This window comes from Alternaria rosae (assembly GCF_020736505.1).
Source record: "Alternaria rosae strain MPI-PUGE-AT-0040 chromosome Unknown BKA58scaffold_4, whole genome shotgun sequence".
Taxonomy (NCBI): Eukaryota; Fungi; Ascomycota; class Dothideomycetes; order Pleosporales; family Pleosporaceae; genus Alternaria; species Alternaria rosae.
The window spans coordinates 2216366-2231597 of NW_025763573.1; the positions used below are offsets into that span (position 1 = coordinate 2216366).

General features: G+C 52.8%; 8 protein-coding genes across 8 annotated transcripts; 6 read left to right on the forward strand and 2 right to left on the reverse strand.

Moving 5' to 3' along the window:
* The first annotated feature begins 106 nt into the window (after positions 1 to 106).
* Positions 107 to 1870, forward strand: BKA58DRAFT_383215 (uncharacterized protein). The gene has a single exon (XM_046170162.1). The coding sequence runs from the start codon at positions 462 to 464 to the stop codon at positions 1650 to 1652; it is 1191 nt and encodes a 396-aa protein (XP_046026570.1). The 5' UTR covers positions 107 to 461; the 3' UTR covers positions 1653 to 1870.
* On the reverse strand, positions 1871 to 4571 carry BKA58DRAFT_383216 (ribonuclease H-like domain-containing protein). Its single transcript, XM_046170163.1, has 3 exons — positions 4124 to 4571; positions 3885 to 4072; positions 1871 to 3838 (listed from the first exon to the last, which is right to left on the reverse strand). The coding sequence occupies exons 1-3, from the start codon at positions 4472 to 4474 to the stop codon at positions 2011 to 2013; spliced, it is 2367 nt and encodes a 788-aa protein (XP_046026571.1). The 5' UTR covers positions 4475 to 4571; the 3' UTR covers positions 1871 to 2010.
* A 158-nt stretch (positions 4572 to 4729) lies between these two features.
* On the forward strand, positions 4730 to 5187 carry BKA58DRAFT_439072 (mitochondrial distribution/morphology family 35/apoptosis; the record flags this gene model as incomplete). The annotated part of the gene is made up of 5 exons (XM_046173643.1): positions 4730 to 4770; positions 4823 to 4860; positions 4915 to 4985; positions 5043 to 5129; positions 5179 to 5187. 5 exons carry the CDS (start codon positions 4730 to 4732, stop codon positions 5185 to 5187), a joined length of 246 nt encoding a protein of 81 aa, XP_046026572.1.
* Positions 5188 to 5393: 206 nt separating this feature from the next.
* BKA58DRAFT_158017 (MAPEG family-domain-containing protein) lies at positions 5394 to 6319 on the forward strand. Its single transcript, XM_046164908.1, has 3 exons — positions 5394 to 5797; positions 5848 to 5988; positions 6038 to 6319. The coding sequence occupies exons 1-3, from the start codon at positions 5631 to 5633 to the stop codon at positions 6219 to 6221; spliced, it is 492 nt and encodes a 163-aa protein (XP_046026573.1). The 5' UTR covers positions 5394 to 5630; the 3' UTR covers positions 6222 to 6319.
* A 76-nt stretch (positions 6320 to 6395) lies between these two features.
* On the forward strand, positions 6396 to 9112 carry BKA58DRAFT_383228 (VHS domain-containing protein). The gene is made up of 8 exons (XM_046170164.1): positions 6396 to 6675; positions 6732 to 6819; positions 6871 to 6946; positions 6998 to 7291; positions 7342 to 7614; positions 7665 to 8076; positions 8126 to 8643; positions 8692 to 9112. Exons 1-8 carry the CDS (start codon positions 6588 to 6590, stop codon positions 8890 to 8892), a joined length of 1950 nt encoding a protein of 649 aa, XP_046026574.1. The 5' UTR covers positions 6396 to 6587; the 3' UTR covers positions 8893 to 9112.
* A 56-nt stretch (positions 9113 to 9168) lies between these two features.
* Positions 9169 to 10356, forward strand: BKA58DRAFT_410898 (uncharacterized protein; the record flags this gene model as incomplete). Its single annotated transcript, XM_046172256.1, has 1 exon — positions 9169 to 10356. The coding sequence occupies one exon, from the start codon at positions 9169 to 9171 to the stop codon at positions 10354 to 10356; it is 1188 nt and encodes a 395-aa protein (XP_046026575.1).
* An 807-nt stretch (positions 10357 to 11163) lies between these two features.
* On the forward strand, positions 11164 to 13396 carry BKA58DRAFT_158099 (uncharacterized protein). The gene is made up of 3 exons (XM_046164909.1): positions 11164 to 11494; positions 11549 to 12242; positions 12292 to 13396. The coding sequence occupies exons 1-3, from the start codon at positions 11375 to 11377 to the stop codon at positions 13167 to 13169; spliced, it is 1692 nt and encodes a 563-aa protein (XP_046026576.1). The 5' UTR covers positions 11164 to 11374; the 3' UTR covers positions 13170 to 13396.
* A 101-nt stretch (positions 13397 to 13497) lies between these two features.
* Positions 13498 to 14244, reverse strand: BKA58DRAFT_410900 (prefoldin subunit 3; the record flags this gene model as incomplete). The annotated part of the gene is made up of 4 exons (XM_046172257.1): positions 13498 to 13611; positions 13662 to 13998; positions 14059 to 14126; positions 14173 to 14244. 4 exons carry the CDS (start codon positions 14242 to 14244, stop codon positions 13498 to 13500), a joined length of 591 nt encoding a protein of 196 aa, XP_046026577.1.
* Between the last annotated feature and the right edge of the window lie 988 nt (positions 14245 to 15232).

Consider the following 15232-nt stretch of genomic DNA (forward strand, 5'->3'; position numbering starts at 1 on the left):
GTTACGCGAATGTGGGGCACCTGGGTGGGCGCACAGGCCCACTGTAGGGCTGAAAGACACCCTGGCCCGCACCACTGCATGCACGCAGATGTGCGGACCGACTCTTGCTGTCATTGCCATGGCTGTATGCACCTCCATCGCTGTACTCCGTTTGTGCGCTTCGTGGTCGTAATCTCCCATGTTGACTTGCACTCTAAAATAGGCCTAGCCAGTTTACGCTTCCCGTGCCTGCTGCTGCCTGATCCAGTTGCTTGCGCTGTCCGTTGTTAACTTTCCTCTCACTCTGTCTAAGCTTCGGTTTGTCTATAGTTCTTGCCTTCACGGTATCAATGTGAGAGCTTCTGATGATCCAACGCGTCCACTATCGACTTTCACCTGCGAGTACATTGGGCAAGCGGCAGCTTCCTACTTAGACGACACTATAGGTGGTTCTTGCCCTCATCTTTCACCTTCCAAAGATCATGGAACAAAGCTCAATCCTCAGCTTCCTCAAAAAGCCGGGGTCATCACGACCGGGTCCCTCTCGAACAGAAAACACCCGTCCCGGTGAACCTTACCAGCGTCACAACACCAATCGTCCAAAGCACAACATGTCTAACCACAACCGGGCACCTAACCGCCGACGCAATATGGGTCTCAAATTAGTCGCCGACGAGACCAAGTTGGTCCTCCCAAGTATCCTATCGAAAGTCCCATCCAAGTTCGACGCCGAGTGGGCCACTCTAGAGACTATGTATCATCAAGATGGATCCACCCTGCCTAAAGAACGGTGCCCGGGCGTCAGGAAACCATGCATCATCCAAGTACTCAACATGGACTCGTTCGATGCAGCAGTACAGCTTGAGCCCAACCATACCGTCCGTCAGCATTGTAGCATGGAGAAAACGGACATGGATGCGGAGGACGAAAAGCCTGCGATCGCTCCCAAGTCCGACATCGATACTCCAATTAAGGATGTCGCCACATCAGAGGACGCTCAAGGCAAACTTCAAGACCCCGAAGTCAAGAAGCAGCCCGGAAAGGCCAAAGAGTCCATGCGAGTTCGTCCAGTCGCCGTCCTCAACCTCGCCTCTGAGCGATCCCCCGGCGGCGGTTGGCAGAAAGGGGCTCTCGCCCAAGAGGAATGTCTCTGCTACCGATCATCGCTCTACCTCACGCTAGACAGAGAACAATACTACCCAATCCCCGCTCTGGCCGCTATATACTCACCTAACGTGGTCATCATCCGCAACTCGATGACCGACGGCCATGAACTGCTTGATTCCATACATCCCATGGACCTCCCTGCGCTTTCCGTCATCAGCGTTGCAGCTCTCCGTCAACCACCTCTGTCAGACGATGGCAAGACGTTCAAGAACATCGGCGCAAGGGCTCACACCAAGAACAACGTCCGCCTCATATTGCGCGTTGCCGCTCGACATGGACACACGAAGCTTGTGCTAGGCGCGTTGGGCTGTGGTGTGTATTCCAATCCACCCGGAGAGGTTGCCCATTGCTTTCTTGAGGTCCTACATGAACCAGAGTTTCAAGGAGGGTGGTTCGAGAAGATTGTGTTTGCCGTTCTGGACAATATACGGGGACCGGATGGTGGCAAGGACGGAACCGGCAACTTCGGTGTTTTCTATCGGGTTCTTCATGGGCAGGTTGTGTGAGGAGTGATGGAGGAGGATAGCTTGGGATCATCGGCAACTTTTGTGCGGTTTCGTTATAGGCGCGTGAGTTGGAAGCAACACGCAAAGGTTATCGCTGAACTTGATGTGGATAGTTGACGAAGGACGCATTCATAGAGGACATTGTGTGGCAACAACACGGACAGTGGCAGATTATTCATAGCGATTACAGTATCAACTTAGCATTAGTCAAGTAGCAATGCATTAGCCCCATAGGGCAGATCTCTTTGAATTCCTATGACACCGGGAGAACTAGGTTGGTATCATGATGCAGGTATATGTACAAGAACGCAAAGATGCAAAGCAATCCATTATCCTTCGACTTCCTAGGCTTCCACGTCTATGACTTGAACGTTTTGCTACGTCCTGCGACTTCTTTCTGCGCCCTCGGCAATCCCTTTGGTGCATCAGTCATACCCGAGAAGGGCGCAAAGCTCGTGTTCTTCTTTTTCTTGTCCCTTTTCTTCTTTTTCCCGTCTCCGTCTTCGGCATGCAGTACTGATTTCGCGTTCGCGTAGTCAAAGGCAGGCTCGTCGCCGTAGTTGAGACCTGCGGCATGCGCAGCAGCGTCATCCTTCTTCTTTTGTTTACGTGCCGCTTTCCTAGCGGCTTTCTCACGTGCGCGGATTGCTTCCGGTGTCTCTTCAGGTGCGTCTAGCATGATTTCATCGTTGGTCATGGGGTCGAGGGCCGGGGCAGTGTTCGACTGGTCTTCTGCTGCGTCTCCTCGCTTTCGTTTGCGGCCACCGAGATGCTTGACAACAAATGTGTCGGTTCGTTGGTCCTCGGCTGGTCTCTCTTCTTTCGGTACAAAGGTGTGCTGTGGCTTCTCTGCTTTTGGTGTAGCTTGGGCCGTTCCATTTGCATCCGCAAAGACCTGGGCGGTAAGAGGTGGTAATGGTAGAGCAAGGCCGATGTCGATGGTTGGTACTTCCGGCTGTTGTGACACCTGGTTTGATTTCCAAAGTTCACCCCAGAATTCTGAAGATGGAGCTCGGGAAGCTGGAACAGCTACAGTGCTTTGAGATACAGAGGCCTCAACAGTTGGGGCTGCAGTCACCTCTGCTACCTTGATCGCAGCATCTGACTCGGCCCTTTCCGCCCTCTGCATGTCGGCAATCGTCTGAAGCACGTTGTGCAGCTCCGGTCCATTGACACCCTCCTCTTTAGCCTTGGCGATGACAGCTACGAGCTCATCCGCATGCGCTCGAATGATATGTGATACGTGTTGGATTGCGTTGAAGAGCGCAGCCTTGTCCGCAGGTATCATACGAGCTACTGTGAATACGGCGTGGTTGGGCATAATGAAGAGCGGGCTTTCGTCTTCTTTCCGGCTGAGTTCATCTCTCCATCTATGAACGGCGCGGAAGACAGAGAATTGTGGCGGGGTAAATTGCACAGGCGTGCGTGAGACGAGCTTGTACCAACCAGCAGTTCCAAGGCCCATCTCGGTATCGTATACAGGGTGCTCGTAGCGTTGCAAGGCCGTCTCTTTCGACTTTTGAAGTACATCTTGAACCTTGTTCTTCTCCGGGTTAGAGAAGTCAGACTTCTCGACTAGCTCGTTGCGCATGTTGTCGTATATGTATAGGAGGAAGTGAGTATCTGCGCGTGCGTATTCGAAGAGTTCCTTGCTGAGCGGTCTCACACGCCAATCTGCGAGCTGGTACTGTTTCTGGGCCGTAAATTGGACATGCCTTTCGAGTAGATATGCCAGACTGGCACCAGGGTAACCAAGGGCTCGAGCAGCATGGTAGGTGTCAAAAAGACCGACGACATATAGTCCCAGGTCTCGCTGAAGCCAGACAATGTCCATGTATGCACCGTGTAGAACCTTCAGGATGCTGGGATCTGCAAACACCTCATTCAGGCATTCGAGCTTCCGCCGCCAGGGCTTCAAAGTGTCGACTATCCAGTCCTTATCGCGTGTGCTTATCTGCATTAACGAGACCATGCCGATGTATGAGCGGTTGTCGTGGTGTTCCAGGTCAATGGCGATTTCCTTTGCGGTCTTTAGCTCAGAGAGCATCGTGGCTAATGCTTCAGGAGTATCGACCAAGGTTGCGGTGGTAGTTTCGAAGGGAGGGTATTGCTGCGGCTCGGAGTACTCGTATACGGTCGAAGGATACTCGTAGGTTTCAATCTCGGTCTGGTATGGGTGGGGGTATCTGTAAAAGGTAAGCTTGCGGTATAAATGCAAAGAAAATGCCATACTGTTCCCGTCCCCGCCTGTCCTTGAATGTCTGCAAGCATTCTTCTAGCGGGATCTTCGCATGGGGCTTGGACGTGACCAACGGGCGGAAGCCGCCAGTCTCGTTGTTGCTAGGCGCATGCTCGAATTTGAGCTGCGGCTTCGCGATGATCTTTTTGTCGGCAATGTTGGGGCGTGGTTTCACAGGTACCTGCGGATGCGTTAGATGATGCGCCTCCCTTTCCGTATGCGCGCTCCTTACCTGCTCAGTCGCGGGACTCAAGCGCTTGACAACGCCTGTGTACTCATCGAGACTGGTGTCGGCCTTCTCAAGCAAGCTGTCGATGACATCAACAACCCCCCTCCAATTGGCGTCTATGGCTTCGACGTCGGGCAGCTTGGGACCTACAGCGTCCGAGCTCGCAGCAGCATTCTCGAGAAGCCGCTGCGCGAGATGAAGGAGGCGCGCATTTTGGGCGTCGAGCTGCGTGCCAGCGTCTGGGTTCAGCGATCGTTGAAAGGGGATGTCTGCGGCGCCTATAAGAGAGGCAGACTTGGTGGTCTCCTTCAGGGCGGCCGCGATTTCTGTCTGGAGCGTCTTGAACGAATCCATGGCGAGTTTATTGTGCGCTCATCCTCCGAGGTGGTGTTCGATGACGCGGTCTACGGTGGCGTCTCGCTTGGATGTCGTAGGTAGGGTTGGTGTGGAGAGGGAGCGCGTGTCGCAAATGTTTGGAGAAAGAAACCTTCAATGATCTCCACGCTAGCGCGCTTTCCCTATCGATAGCCGCGCGACCTTCATCAGACCCTCGGCCTCCGTCATGCTGATCAGCGCCATTGCTCAACCACCACCTATATTTTCACCAACATGTCCGCTTCCTTAGCACCGGAATGTAACGAAGTCAAAGAGTGAGCGTACAAATTATTGGTGTTGTTTCTGCAACCCGCTGACACAGGCCAGGCGCTACGATAACTGCTTCCTCAAGTGGTACAGCGAAAGTAGGCCGAGTATCAGCTGGGCACCAAGTACCTACGAATTCTGACAAAGTGCAGAATTTCTGCGTGGTACTGCTACAACCGATGAATGTAAACCGATATTTGAGCAGTATGAGAAGTGTCTTTCGGTCAGTCACGCTGCCGACTCGATGCTAGGCTTCGGACCTAGCTGACTTGTTAAATAGCGAGCTCTGAACGAGCGAGGCATCGACAAAATGTTGAAGGAAGTGCGAGACGACAACAGGGAAAATGATGCTGAGCACATGAAGCCAGTACGGACGTTCTTCTTCGTGGCATAGAACTGGAGCTAACGACATCCAGAACCGATGATCCCTCAGACCTGCTATGTCTTACTTCGTAGAACTATAGATATATCCAGGCGCATCCACCTCATCGAGTGAGTTTGGAATTCTTGCTCTTAATGTAGTGGGTATACTATATAAAATTGAGGAAGAAAAGCTTATGGGCATGCAGAACTTCCCATTAGCGTCTCCATACCATACCATACCTTGCCGGAACAACCAACTGTCTTCACCTATATGTACTTTTATCATGTATAGCTATTCCCGAATGTTCTCGAGGTTTACCGCATCACCGATGCACCAACATTGCTGGTCGGGCCGCTTCGTACATGTGCGCTAGGCCGCCAAATGACGACATAGTGCGAGATCCATGTATCTCGGGAATGCATCTCATCCGCTCTCCCAGCTCCACTGAGTCCACCCCGTGGTCCCACAACTTTATAAAGTCCTCTCCTTCGCTGGATCAATTCGATGGTCAACTATCTCTCTGTCCCTGAATCAAGCATGGCTACCAAAGTTGGTCTCGGCGTCCCAATGCCGCTCCTCGCTCCTGCGACTGCTACATGGGCTTTCCCATTTGCGGCTTACTACCTTTTCCTCCAAAATCGCATTGTCTACCACCGCATCACCTCGAAAACGTAGGATAAGCTGCTCATTCATAACAAAGCTTAACTAACGTTGACAACAGCTTCATGGGTGACAAATCGGACGAGTCGAAAGGCACCACTGATCCTCTCTACGTTGCCTCACGCGCGCAGCTAAACTTCACTGAGAACGTGCCCCTCGTCCTTGGTATCGCACTTCTCGCTGAGCTCAACGGAGCCAACAGGTAATCTCACTTGACTGAGACCACCGAACCCATCTAATTCGTTCATCAGGTCCTACATAAACTACGCACTTGGAGCTCTTTTCGCATTCCGTGTCAGTCATGCTGAGCTTGGCTTGATGATCAATGAATCCAAGGGCCCCGGAAGAATTGTTGGTTTCTACGGCACCCAGGCTGTACTGGCAAGTATTGCTGGATACGCGACGTATCTGATCACGGATTACTGGATGATTTGAACCGAAAGACGTGCATGTAGCGAAATAGCCCTCATTTAGGGTGGGAAAAAGCAGGCGATGCAGATAGACACCACAAACGAAGATTTTTTAAAGTGAAACCCGTTGACCATGCATGTGCGTACATAGGTCGACATAGAGACTCGAGGTAACAACATGTGAAATGAGGCGCATTACGTAGCAGCTGCGGTGGCGCCAAGGCATGCGAAGTAGGCGGACAGCTGCCGCGATCCCAATCCCCACCAATTCTTAAGAACATAGGTTATAGATACAACCAGCCCCGACGGACACGTCCCTACCCTCTCGAACCTTGGAATCGCTCTCCTCTTCTAGCCTAGAGCCTCAGCACCCAAATTCTCCGGCGGCGCAATGGAGGCAGCGTCTGCGCGCATGGCCGCCCGGGATCGTTACGGCGCATTCGGAGAGGCACCCAGTTCACCACTGCAGCGCTATATACGTATGCACAACGTAACCACGCCCGTGCAAGGCAGAACTGACTTGACAAAAAAATAGTACAAGCTTGCGATCCGCAAAACTTCGAGCCTAATCTGGCCCTGAACCTCGAGATCTCCGACTTGATCAACAGCAAGAAAGGCTCCGCGTAAGATCAGGCCACGCTACCACTACCGGCAGCAGGCTAACTACGTCTCAGGCCCCGGGAAGCAGCTGTTACCATCGTACACTATGTCAACCACCGCAACCAGAACGTGGCACTCCTCGCGCTCAATGTACGCCCACGCTGCCCCGCCTCAGACACCGTATAGCTCACCATGAGATAGCTCCTAGACATCTGCGTCAAGAACTGCGGCTACCCATTCCACCTTCAGATCAGCACAAAGGAATTCCTCAATGAGCTCGTCCGCCGATTCCCTGAACGTCCGCCTGTGCACTCGACGCGTGTGCAGAACAAGATCCTCGAGCTGATAGAAGAATGGCGGCAAACGATATGTCAGACATCGCGGTACAAGGACGACCTAGGATTCATAAGGGATATGCACAGACTGCTGAGTTACAAGGGCTACATCTTTCCCGAAGTGCGTAAGGAAGATGCCGCCGTCTTAAACCCCAGCGATGTACGTACCTGCAATCCTGCCGGTTGAAGCACACGGCTGACAAAGCGCAGAATCTCCGATCAGCAGAAGAAATGGCCGAAGAAGAGCGAGAGGCACAATCCGCGAAGCTTCAGGAGTTAATTCGTCGTGGTGGACCCGCGGATCTGCAAGAAGCGAACAAGCTCATGAAAGTCATGGCCGGATACGATACCAGGAACAAGACGGATTGGCGCGCAAAGGCTGCTGAAGAAGTCGGAAGAATACAGCAAAAGGCAAAGATACTCGAGGAGATGTTACAGGGCTACAAGCCGGGCGATCAGATCAAAGAGGGCGACGTCTTTGAGGTATGCTAAGTGAGGTAGTAGGCAGGCGACATTGGCTGACCATGCGACAGGAACTTGCTAACGCTCTCCAAAGCGCGCAGCCGAAGATCCAGAAGATGTGCGAAGAGGACTCCGAAGACCACGAAGCCGTAGCGAAGCTCTTCGAGATCAACGACAGCATACACCGGACAATTGAGAGATACAAGCTCTTTAAGAAAGGCGACATCGAGGCGGCAAACAACATTCCTCAAGGTACACTTGGTCGCAGTGGTGCTGGTGTATCACAGGGTCCCAACAACACGTTGAACCTGATTGATTTCGGCGACCCGGAGCCCGCGCCTCAAACAACAGGATCGTCGCAGACTTCCCAACAGCCAGCCGCGGCAGGCAATGCTCTCGAGGACGATTTGCTGGGCTTGTCTTTAAGCGGAGATACATATGGACAATCAGGCAGCATATCTTTGGGAGGTTCAAACGGCTCAGGTAAGTGATGTGCCGTCACAACGAGTGTCCGTCTACTAACGCTTACTAGTTTTGGGCATGTCCGGTATGGCTGTGCCACAATCGCAAAAGGCATCCAACCAAGCTATCACCGATCTCTTCACAGCAGCACCAAAGCCAACGCAGTCCCAAATCACGTCTCCTCCTCCTTCTCAATCTGCGTTTTCTCCTCCCCCAGTACAGCCAGCTAGGACACCTGATCCTTTTGCAGCCCTGACTTCTACACCACGACAAGGATCACCTTTCCAATATCAACAATCCATCAAACCACCACAACCTGCATCCGGTGCTGTCGACCTGTTAGGTGGCGGGGTGTCTGCACCAACGACTAATCTGGCGCAAACCAGTGCTGCGAACGATGACGATGAGTGGGACTTTGCCTCATCTGTACCTGATACCTCCAAGGAGATATCCGTCACCAACACTAGCATCAGCGTCCTCTTCAACGTCTCGAGAGAGTCAGACACCACGCTGCTGATTCAATCGCGGGTATCGAATAACACACCACTTTCAATCTCTGGTCTGACCTTTCTGTTGGCGGCGTCAAAGGTAAGTATCATAGCTATGAATGCAAGGTTATGAGTTAATAATTGCTAGGGTGCGCAACTGCAGCTAGAGCCACAATCTGGTGTCAATCTTGGACCGAACCAAAAGTTTGGCATTACTCAGAACATCCGAGTGACCAATGTGCAAAGAGGGTCAGGGAGCAGTGTCAAGATGAGGTGGAAGGCTGCGTATTCTCTTGGTGGACAGCAGAAGAACGAGATGGGAGAGATTTCGAGTCTTGGTGTTTCATAGCTTTCGCGACACAGCAGCCAGAGCCACGAACTCGTAAAGCACAAATGGAGCACTTCCCGCGATCTGCACAATGAGTTCCATGCGGCGACACTACATGGCCTAAATGACACGATCCACCTTGCGCGCGTAAATGATCAAGCGACGTCATTGCACTAGCGCGCCTTATCGATTACGATGTTCAAATGTTATTCCACACACTCTTGCCCCGCCACACTGCAACTCACGCAGCCCCAAACTGCAAAACACCTCTATTTCAACACGTATCAGCAAGTCACCATGGTCCGCCACAAGAAAGACTTCAAGGGCAACAACAAATTTCGAAACCCGGCGAAAGCACGCGCGCCTCCCCGCCCCCGCCGCGCATCAGATGCAGAAGAAGAGGAAAACGACGGCGCCAACCCGAGACCTGCGAAGCCCGAGTTCAAAGCCGCATGCTGGGACCTCGGACATTGCGATGCAAAACGCTGTTCTGGCAAGAGGCTCATGCGTCTGGGCATGATGCGCGAGCTTCACGTAGGACAAAAGTTTGCTGGTGTAGTGGTCAGTCCGAAGGCGAAGAAGATACTGAGTCGCGAAGACAAGGATCTGATGGAGCAATACGGCGCTGCGGTCGTAGAAGCTAGCTGGAAGAGGATAGATGAAGTCCCATTTGGCAGGATAGGCGGCAAATGCGAACGTCTACTTCCGTACCTCGTCGCGGCGAATCCAACAAACTACGGTCGTCCTTGGCGACTAAACTGTGTCGAAGCTCTGGCGGCATGTTACTATATCACCGGACATCCTGAATGGGCCGAGTCGATCCTCTCGACTTTTTCCTATGGTCAAGCGTTTTTGGATATCAACGCCGCACTGCTCAAGCGTTACATGGCGTGTGAAAACGAACAGCAAATCAAGAAGGCTGAGGAAGTCTGGCTAGAGAAGATAGAGCGCGAATACAACACGAGCCGCACGGAGAAAGAGGATGGCGCCGAAGAGGATGTGTGGGCTGGTGGAAACATGAATCGGCGGATTATTGACGAGTCAGATGAGGATGAGGATGGCGAAGATGATGAAGAGGAAGAAGACGAGGTTGATCCACGAAACCCGTATAATATTCCGGAATCCTCAGACGATGAGGAGGAGATGGCTGAGCTAAGGCGCCGTGTCTTAGCATCGAAGCCCTTCACCAACCCTGCACCAAAGGACGATGAAGATGAAGACGAGGACAAGAAGGCACCCGAACGCATACCTCAAACGGAACCTGCACCGAAGAATGCCGAAGCCGAAGAGGAGGACGACAGCAGACCCGCAGAAGACGATGCAGATGCAGATGATGATGAGTTCGATAGCTTCATGGCAGCGCAACCCACCACGGACCGGACAGGCATAAGCAGCAAGCAGAGATCAAAGGCCATGGATGGCAAGTACAAGGCTATTTTCTCGAGTGGCAGTGTAAAGGCACCCAGTGGACGAGGCTATCAATAATTCTCGCCCTCGTAGCTTCTACTATAGTAAGAAATGTGAACAATTCTGTCGGATTGGGCAACTGCTGCAAACGTTTAACCAGTTATCGTTAGGTTGATCGTTCTGAGACTAGTTCGAGCCAAGGCAGCCGAGGGCGATCGTTTCGTGCGACAAACTGCATTCGCGAAACACCACTCCAAACATCGTCGTTTGACGATGCGATGCGCGAGCGATTAACTTTGGACGTAATTACTCATATTATTCTTCATGCCTCACGAACGGTCGTTTGCGACTAGCCCCCACTATTTGAAGCTGCATCGATAACACTACGGAGGCACTTGCACCGGCCGCTGCAGGCAGCGCAGCGAAAGAGTTGAGAACCAACAGCTCCCTCAATACCATGAATCTTGCTCCGAATTATGGGCATCGCATTGTTTTCTTTCAGTATTGTTACATGAATACAAATGTCCAGATTAGTCCGAGTATCCGAGTACCGTCTCACCGCCAGGCGATTTGTCTCGCAAGCCACTAGGGCTAAGCTTTCCGGCAAATTCGTCCCAGATGCGCAAACTAAACGTTCTGCCTGACGTTTGAAACCAAGTTCGCAAAGAAGCATTACCGTCAGTCGAGCAATCTCTTGGCCGACACCATACCTGTAAGGACACAGGTCTCGTCAAGTAACACGGGCGTATCAAGAAGCCATAGCAAGTTTTGTGTGGGCCTCCTCAGTCCGAAGGGGTTGAAAATGCCTGAAGGGTATGTAACTCCACACTCCGGAACATCTTGCCATCAATTCTTGGAGCACGACACGAAACCCAATCGACCGGATCGGGATACGCCGGACCAAAAGCCGAAGTCATGGTACGAGACGCGAAGTTCATAATAAGCTGCTGTGCCACAACTGACTGTTCGAGTACCTTTCTGCTGCAGCAAGTCTGGTCAGTTGCTCCGTCATTCTCTCGCTCTTCTTCTAGTAATCTCTCTTGCCCTTCTATTACTTAATACTTTTCAAGCCCAGGTGGCTTTTCTTACTACCAACATGACGTCCGGCACTGTCTCTTCCATTGTTCTCCTCTTCTTGAGCTGTACACAGGTGTTCGCTCAAACGGGACAAACCCAACAAGTGTCCTACAACCAAGTCCTTAATCTCAATGGCGATGTAAGCAATCCGTACCTGTGAATACCATCGGTGACAGCAGACTAATCGATGCAGATGAAACTCAACTCCTTCCAATTCCCCGACCGCTCAAGAGTCGAGACGTTCTCTCAAAAACAGCAGCAGATAATTGTTAATCAGCAAACACCCGCCATCCCCGCGAACCAGGTCACAGGAACGACTGGTCAGTCTTTTGTCGCTGTCTCGCCCCAGTCCATGATCATCAGCACAAATGGCGCTACGGATCTGGTTGGTGGTCAGATCGAGATGGCAATGACCATGCAGAACTTGCAGGGCGCTGCAGTGCAGCCGGACAACACCTACGTGGCTATGCTGTCGCCCGACCGTCAGTCCTGGATGATTCAGGAGACTATGAGGAGTGTCAACACCACTGATATGACCGTTCGCATGGTCAAGCGCACTCAGATGGATGGCGAATACATGATTGTTGGCCGCCAGACCGTCGAAACTAACACTCTGGTCACTCCTTTTGGTAGTGATGGTAGCACATCCGTCGCAATCCAGGGTACCGGTCTGCAAGAGAACGAGTTCCAGGATGGCTTCAGAATGTCTACCCGCGCTACCCAGCCCATGACCATGAACGTCGATGTCAAGGATGGTGTTGACTCAGGTATGCTTGCTGCTCTTCAGGGTCAGGCTCCAGTCAACGACTACCGTTACTCGGTCACAACCAACCTGGCTGCCGTCACTCCGGATCTGAACCAGCAAGTCACCGTCATTCAGATGCCCCGTAAGTCATTGTTCTTTCTTGGTCGTATATGAAGCTAACAAATATGCAGTGAACCCTGTCCGTATCCAGAAGATGATGCAAGCCATGGGAGTCCCCCCTACGGGTCAAGTCGCTGTCGCCGTAGCCCAGCGCGGTGTTCTCCAGAACCCCGGAGGTGCAACAGGAAACCTCGGTGGAGCTGCTGGGGTCGCCGCTACCCAGCGGCGTGGTCTTAGCCGTGACGAGTTCAGACAGGAGGTCGCCCGCCAGATCCAGCAGGGCACACCTACGAACGGCAACAACCCTGTCGCAGCTCAACTTCTTCTTGCGCCTACCTTCACCCCAATCCAGGCCAATGCCGTTCTCGACCAGGCCAACATGCGCATTGCTGTTCCCGTCCGCCAGGTTGATGGAGAGTACATCCTCACGATGCAGATGATGGGTAGTGCGCAAGCCCCTCAGCCCGCACAAGCCCCTCAAGCTGCCGCGCCTGCTCAACCTGCTGCTGCAGAGGGACAGACACCCACTGCTGCCGAGCCTGCTACACCATCTAGCCTGACACCTGCCGGCGAAGCCCCCGCTGCCGGCGCTAGCCCGACCGAAGGCGGACTTAAGCCAACTGCTGAGGGCGAGAAGCCGACAGCCGAAGGTGCAAAGCCAGCCCTTGAAGGCTCCGCATCGAACAGCACCTTGGCCGCGAAACCCGAGCGTCGCGCGGAAACCAAAGCCTCTACCACAGACAAATACGGCGATGTCAAGGCACCTAAGGGTATGATCATCATGACTATGAAGGAGGTTGACAACATGGTCGCCGCTGTTACGTGGGGTGGCCAGGTCGCCATTACCAAGATGATGAACGAGTACGTCAAGGAGCAGACTGGTAAGGGCATGGCACCTTTGAGCAACGGCACTGAGACTGCTGCGGGTGGTGTTAAGATTACTCTTTGAGTTAAACTGATGTGTAGATACACGGTAATGCACGGGTAATGTTGGGTGTGTTCCCATGTCGGAGAAGGAAAGATGGCTGTTAATAGGATCGTTAGTCGGGGCTTGATGTCCTCTCTTTCGCGTGGTTGAAAACCTTATTAGTTGTACATAAAATTGGTGAACAAGGAGCTTGCCTTCACGTCCTGCACGGATCTAGTTTGAAACTGTCCATGAAGATTCTGATTGTCGTCATTGCCATGTGATCCTGGCTTTCATGTTTCGTCGCATGCGCCGCTCGGCTACATGAGCTCACTTTCTGTGCAGTGAGGAAAAAGTGTCACTCCAAGCCTCACTCTTTCGACGATGCACCCTTCCTCTCTTCTGTCGATTCGCCTCCCTCCCTCTCTTTCCTGCGTTGTGCAACATCCCAGTTGTAAACCCGCGCGAAAGCGACCTCGAGTGTCTATGATCCTGTCAGCTGTACACCCTCCAAACCGCTTGGAGTATACGTACTGTGATCTGCTCACGTAGAAATTCCAAATCCTCCTCACACGTGCCCAGGCTCTGTTTCGCAGTCGACAGTTTCGATTGCAGCAGTTCTTCGGCTTCGGGTATGGAGTATGAGAGCATGACGTTGGCACCGAGCCAGAGGTAGACCTCGTCGGTGGGGGGAACTTCGGATTTGGCGTAGAGCGTATCGTTGAGTTCGAAGGTGGTCTCGAGAGGCTCTGCGTCGTCTTTTCGCGACTTTAGGAAGCGGACTGTCTCGAGTGTCTTTTGGATGTCGGGGATCTTGTCCTTGAGACCTGCGGCTCGCCGTTGGGTATTTTGCTGCATGAACTGGTACTTTCTGGGATGGCGTGTTAGGTATCGCTATCTATAGGGAGGTGTCTGGCTGGGTAGAGCGTACGAGATCATCTCTTTGAAGTTGTTGATGGTCTTCTCCACATCTGCGCGGTCGGTGACATAGTCCTCAACCTGCTGATGTTAGATCCAAACGTTACAGAGGCGAAGGAATTCGAACCCGGTCTATGAAAGGTGCAACGGGTATACCGCGAGGGTTCGCTGGGAGAATGTTAGAGATGTGTGAGCGCATCGACGACGTTGGGAGGCATACTCTCGGGACCACTGCCAAAGGATTAGCTATAGCTCGGTGAATTGCAGCAGTACTCACCTCCCACCTTTAGCTACATCAGCCATTGCGATTCGAATGTATATGCGTCAGCGTCGTTCGCGTTGCTCGCGTTCAAGGTTTCGCGTCTCGGAGAAAATGCCCCGCTATGCCCGCGTTCTTGGCGGGCCGGTTGCCCCTCCGCCCCTGGGAGACCTAACATACCTCCGCTCCACCCCAGCCTTCCTCTCTTCTCGCGCGTCGCCCGACCTGGCTAGCTGGCTTATGCAAACATACCGGCCGATCTGGCTAATAATATATGATCTCACCACCCAGCATCGCTTGCATGCCACGCCCCTGCCGTACGCCTGGTACACTACTGAACGCTACACGGGTAGCATCCCATCATCATCAGCATCAGGATTACGAAAAGACTCCATTCTCCTGGGATTCGATGGGAGAGCACGGATCACCCAATCCGCAGCTAGCCGCCACGATAATGAAGTCGTTGTACATACAGCACGGCAGCTCGACAGCCTCGGGTCCGGTCATAATCAAGCCAACTGCCACATCTGTGGCTGGAGCTGATGCAGTACGTACCTCAACCACTGGTATTCCATGCCTCTATCGCATACACGGATAGCAAAAGGCCTAGCGCAACGGGCGGCCATGCTTTCCGCCCTATGGAGACGGCAATCTGCAGCCCTGGTCGTCTCATCGAGGACTATCGAAAACTACTGCAAGGCTAACATCATGTAAGAGGCGACCATCGATGCCTGTGAACTACTCAGCCAGGCAAAACCGAACCAATCGCTCCCCGTCCCGTCAACTCCTCGTCACGCCATAAGGCTGTTGTAACGTTACAAGCCACAAAGTTAATCATCGTAAAGAAAACATGGGCTGTATTACGCTCAAGGCTGCGACCAGCGGCCGCAGCCGCCACTGTTGAGTGCGCTTCAGGAATAGCTGCTTA

Excerpts from the sequence above, each read along its gene's own strand:
- BKA58DRAFT_383215 (XM_046170162.1), top strand. The coding sequence starts at position 462 with ATGGAACAAAGCTCAATCCTCAGCTTCCTCAAAAAGCCGGGGTCATCA.
- BKA58DRAFT_158099 (XM_046164909.1), top strand. The coding sequence starts at position 11,375 with ATGACGTCCGGCACTGTCTCTTCCATTGTTCTCCTCTTCTTGAGCTGT. Across the intron at positions 11,495-11,548 it reads TCCTTAATCTCAATGGCGAT|ATGAAACTCAACTCCTTCCA; the intron begins GTAAGCAATCCG and ends TAATCGATGCAG. Across the intron at positions 12,243-12,291 it reads CACCGTCATTCAGATGCCCC|TGAACCCTGTCCGTATCCAG; the intron begins GTAAGTCATTGT and ends ACAAATATGCAG.
- BKA58DRAFT_158017 (XM_046164908.1), top strand. The coding sequence starts at position 5,631 with ATGGTCAACTATCTCTCTGTCCCTGAATCAAGCATGGCTACCAAAGTT. Across the intron at positions 5,798-5,847 it reads CACCGCATCACCTCGAAAAC|CTTCATGGGTGACAAATCGG; the intron begins GTAGGATAAGCT and ends CGTTGACAACAG. Across the intron at positions 5,989-6,037 it reads GAGCTCAACGGAGCCAACAG|GTCCTACATAAACTACGCAC; the intron begins GTAATCTCACTT and ends TTCGTTCATCAG.
- BKA58DRAFT_383216 (XM_046170163.1), bottom strand. The coding sequence starts at position 4,474 with ATGGATTCGTTCAAGACGCTCCAGACAGAAATCGCGGCCGCCCTGAAG. Across the intron at positions 4,073-4,123 it reads TGAGTCCCGCGACTGAGCAG|GTACCTGTGAAACCACGCCC; the intron begins GTAAGGAGCGCG and ends ACGCATCCGCAG. Across the intron at positions 3,839-3,884 it reads GACAGGCGGGGACGGGAACA|ATACCCCCACCCATACCAGA; the intron begins GTATGGCATTTT and ends TACCTTTTACAG.
- BKA58DRAFT_383228 (XM_046170164.1), top strand. The coding sequence starts at position 6,588 with ATGGAGGCAGCGTCTGCGCGCATGGCCGCCCGGGATCGTTACGGCGCA. Across the intron at positions 6,947-6,997 it reads TGGCACTCCTCGCGCTCAAT|CTCCTAGACATCTGCGTCAA; the intron begins GTACGCCCACGC and ends ACCATGAGATAG. Across the intron at positions 7,292-7,341 it reads CCGTCTTAAACCCCAGCGAT|AATCTCCGATCAGCAGAAGA; the intron begins GTACGTACCTGC and ends GACAAAGCGCAG.